This window comes from Octopus bimaculoides, chromosome 13 (genome assembly GCF_001194135.2).
Source record: "Octopus bimaculoides isolate UCB-OBI-ISO-001 chromosome 13, ASM119413v2, whole genome shotgun sequence".
NCBI lineage: Eukaryota > Metazoa > Mollusca > Cephalopoda > Octopoda > Octopodidae > Octopus > Octopus bimaculoides.
This window is the reverse complement of record NC_068993.1, coordinates 8369401-8373140: the sequence shown is the minus strand read 5'-3', so window position 1 is coordinate 8373140 and position 3740 is coordinate 8369401. Positions and strand designations below refer to the sequence as shown.

Sequence of the window (3740 nt, the reverse complement as noted above, 5' to 3'; positions counted from 1 at the left end):
TATATATATATATGTATATGTATATATATATATACGAAGGCTTCTTTCAGTTTCCGTCCACCAAATCCTCTCACACACGGCTCGGGTTTATAGTGAAAGACACTTGCCCAACATGTTGAGCACCGAGACTGAGCCCCAGAATACAGGTTTGGGAAGCAACCTTCCTAACCACACAGCCATGAGTGTGGAGTGTGTTTATGTTTTCATATATTGTTTGTCAGTAATTATTGCATCCATACTTGTGAAAAGACAAATCATCTTTAACAAATTTCTTGCAGATTTGACACATGCCAATGATAACGTTGCTGTAATGAAAATGGTAAAATCTGAGTATGATGACAGAAATGTCACGAATGCCAATTTGACTGGTTCGCTATCAATAAGGCAAGGTCCTTGTAAAGTCCTGGGAAATATGGTCACTTGTCTTCTCATTGCCGGAGACAACAAATGTAAGTAAAATAAATTTTTAGAAAAATTATAAAAAAATATAAAAAATGAACGTTATTCTCGACACAGACTGAAAGACTGACAAACAGATAAATATGCGAACATACAACATAGAGGGGGAGAGAGAGAGAGAGAGAGAGAGTTTGACATGACTGCAGACAAACATACAAACATACAAGCATACATACATACGTGCATTTATTGATTCATGCATACATGCATACATACATACATACAAGCTGACAAAGATAAGTAGACTGATAGATAGATAGAGAGACATAGAGATAGAGAGATAGACAGGCAGACAGACAGACAGACAGAGATAGATAAATAGATAGATAGATGCATAGATAGATAGACGGATACCCAGACTAATAGATAGACAGGCAGGCAGATTAATAAATTGTTAGCTAGATAACATAGATCGATAACATAGACAGATAAATATTATTATTATTATTATTATTATTATTATTATTATTCAGTTATCTTGTTTTTATCACATGTTTTCACTGCAATACCGAGCGCTGCCCTGTGTGCCTTGGGTATGTGCTGTGGTTTACTGTGATGCTCTGATTTTCACTATATTGAAAGTGTTTTACGTAGGATGTGTGCGCTGCCTTATTATTATTATTATTATTATTATTATTATTATTATTATTATTATTATTATTGTTGCTGTTGTTATATTTTTTCAACCAGTTCGAACCCTCACATTCTTGCGGGATGATAAGTTTTTCAACGTTATCCACATAAATGGCAAATTATTGGCAAGTAAGTCAAAATCCTTTATGTATATATGTAATGTGTGTGTGTGTGCATGTATGTATATATATATATATATATATATATATATATATATATATATATATATATATGTATATATATATGTATATGTGCACACACATTTATATTTATGTATGTATGCGTGTATGTGTGTGTGTGTTCGTGTGTGTGTATTTGTATATGTGCATGTGTGCATGTTTGCGTACATTTAAACGTCGTCCTGTACGTAAGAGTACATACAAGTACGCGAGGAAGTACCTGCGTGTATGTGTACGTAAGCATGGGCGAAATGCTTAGTGGTATTTCGTCTGCCTGTATGTTATTATTCAACTGGTATTTGTTTTAACGATCCCGGAAGGATGAAAGGCAAAGTCAATCTCGGCCGAATTTGAACTGAGAACGTTAAGACGGACGCAGTGCCGCCAGGCATTTTGCTCGGCGTGCTAACGATTTTGCCAGCTGGTCACTCACAGAAATAATATTTGAGTTCCCTGCCAAAGAAATGCGAGCGATAATGTGTCGTGCTTACCTCTGTGCGATCGATCTATGACAAGTTGAAAATATTTATCGATTCATGAAATCCGAGACGAAGTGAATTTATCAACAGCATACTCATTTCTGCTCTAGGCACAAGGCCTGAAATTTTGGTGGGAGGGGTTTAGTCGATTAGATCGACGCCAGTACGAAAGTGGTACTTAATTTATCGACCCCGAAAAGATGAACGGCAGAGTCGACCCCGAAAAGATGAAAGGCAAAGTCAACCTCGGCGGAATTTGAACTCAGAGCGTAAAGACAGACGAAATACCACTAAGCATTTCGCCCAGCTTGCTAACGATTCTGCCAAATCGGTGCCTTATTCACCAACAGCATACTAATTATTTAGTATTTCCCGTAAAATAAAGATGAAGCAGAGTTTTTTTGCATGCCCAGACATACAATAAAGGAATCTAGTATGTGTGAAGGCGCATGGCTCAGTGGTTAGGGGTATTCACTGACGGTCGTAAGGTAGCGAGTTCGATTCACAGCGGCGCGTTGTGTCCTTGAGCAAGACACTTTATTTCGCATTGCTCTAGTCCACTCAGCTGCCAAAATGAGTAGTGCCTGTATTTCAAAGGACCAGCGTTGTCACACTCTGTGTCACACTGAATCTCCCTGAGAACTACATTAAGCGTACATGTGTCTCTGAAGAACTCAGCCACTTGTACGTCAAATTCACGAGCAGGCTGTTCGGTTGATCGGATCAACTGGAACTCTCACGGGGTGCCAATGCCAGATATAGATGCGTTGTTAATACGTTCATGCGCAGGCATAGCCGTGTGGCGTTTCGGATTCAGTTCCACTGCGTGGCATCTTGGGCGAGTGACTTCTTCTATGTCGTCGAATCGACCAATCAGTAAATCTCCTAGGTGATAACTAAAAAAAAAAAAAAAACGAAAAAAACATCGTATATACGCTTGTGTCCGTCTTTGCGATTGTATTTATCATCCCACTGCTTCAAACCGATGTTAGTTTGTTTGTGTCCCAGCAATTTTGGCGGTTCGCGAAAAGAAAATGATATATTAAAAACCAGGCTTGAGATAATATATACCGGGGTTGCTTTGCTCGGCTAAACCAGTTCAAAGCAATGAAAGTAAAAGATAAAAAGAAAGACATGAAATTACGAGGTTCCAGGTTCGATTCCATTGCGAGGTGGCATCATCGGCAAGAACCCCATTCGAATGCATCCGAACAAAGTTAGGGTTGTGAGAGACATTTGAAAAGAACGAAATAGTTTTGTCCTTCGATGATAGCCTTTATTACATAACACTGCTACGAATCACCACCTAAACATTGCTACACTCAGAGGACGCCATCATGTTTCAATAATTTGAACTCACATCAAAATAATTTCTTTCTACGTCAGCGAAAGAAACTACAAGGCATGTCATGTCCCCGAGCCATTTCTACTTGGTATACGGTTAACACTTAAAAATTACTTTTGTTGTAAATAATTAATGATTTAAGTTTATAAATATGGTAATTCAGCAGAAAATTAATTATATTCTATTATACATTTATTTAAAGGAAAAAACGGAGATATGAAGACACAGGAATCACAGAACAAGGCAATTCGGTTCCAAATAGCCAAAACAGTTGACAACAAGGCAAAGCTAAATCACTGTTTCACAATGACGGGAGAGGATTTAAAACATATTATAATCGATATGGGTTGCTTCCATCTTGAAGATGTTGAAAGGAATGTAAGATCTTATAATGGCAGTTATGGAGGTGATAATGTTAAAAGGAATGTAAGATCTTATGATAGCAGTTATGGAGGTGATAATGTTCAAAAAAAAGATAAACCTGATCAGGACAGTTATGGAGGTAATAATGTTGAAAGGAATGTAAGATCTTATGATGGCAGTTATGGAGGTGATAATGTTGAGAGGAATGTAAGATCTTATGATGGCAGTTATGGAGGTGATAATGTTGAGAGGAATATAAGATCTTACATTCCTTTCAACATC

The 3740-nt window shown here is 37.6% G+C and overlaps 1 protein-coding gene across 3 annotated transcripts in view; it reads left to right on the top strand.

Moving 5' to 3' along the window:
• Positions 1-3740, top strand: part of LOC106876298 (uncharacterized) — a 19117-nt gene that overhangs the window by 6814 nt on the left and 8563 nt on the right. The window contains exons 2-5 of one of the 3 annotated variants that reach the window (XM_052972315.1): positions 279-449; positions 1150-1221; positions 3298-3501; positions 3598-3693. In XM_052972315.1, coding sequence (XP_052828275.1) covers positions 279-449; positions 1150-1221; positions 3298-3501; positions 3598-3693 — 543 coding nt within the window. Of the gene's footprint in view, positions 1-278; positions 450-1149; positions 1222-3297; positions 3550-3597; positions 3694-3740 lie in introns of all 3 variants that reach the window. The other 2 variants (XM_014924793.2, XM_052972316.1) reach the window with 2 other exon arrangements.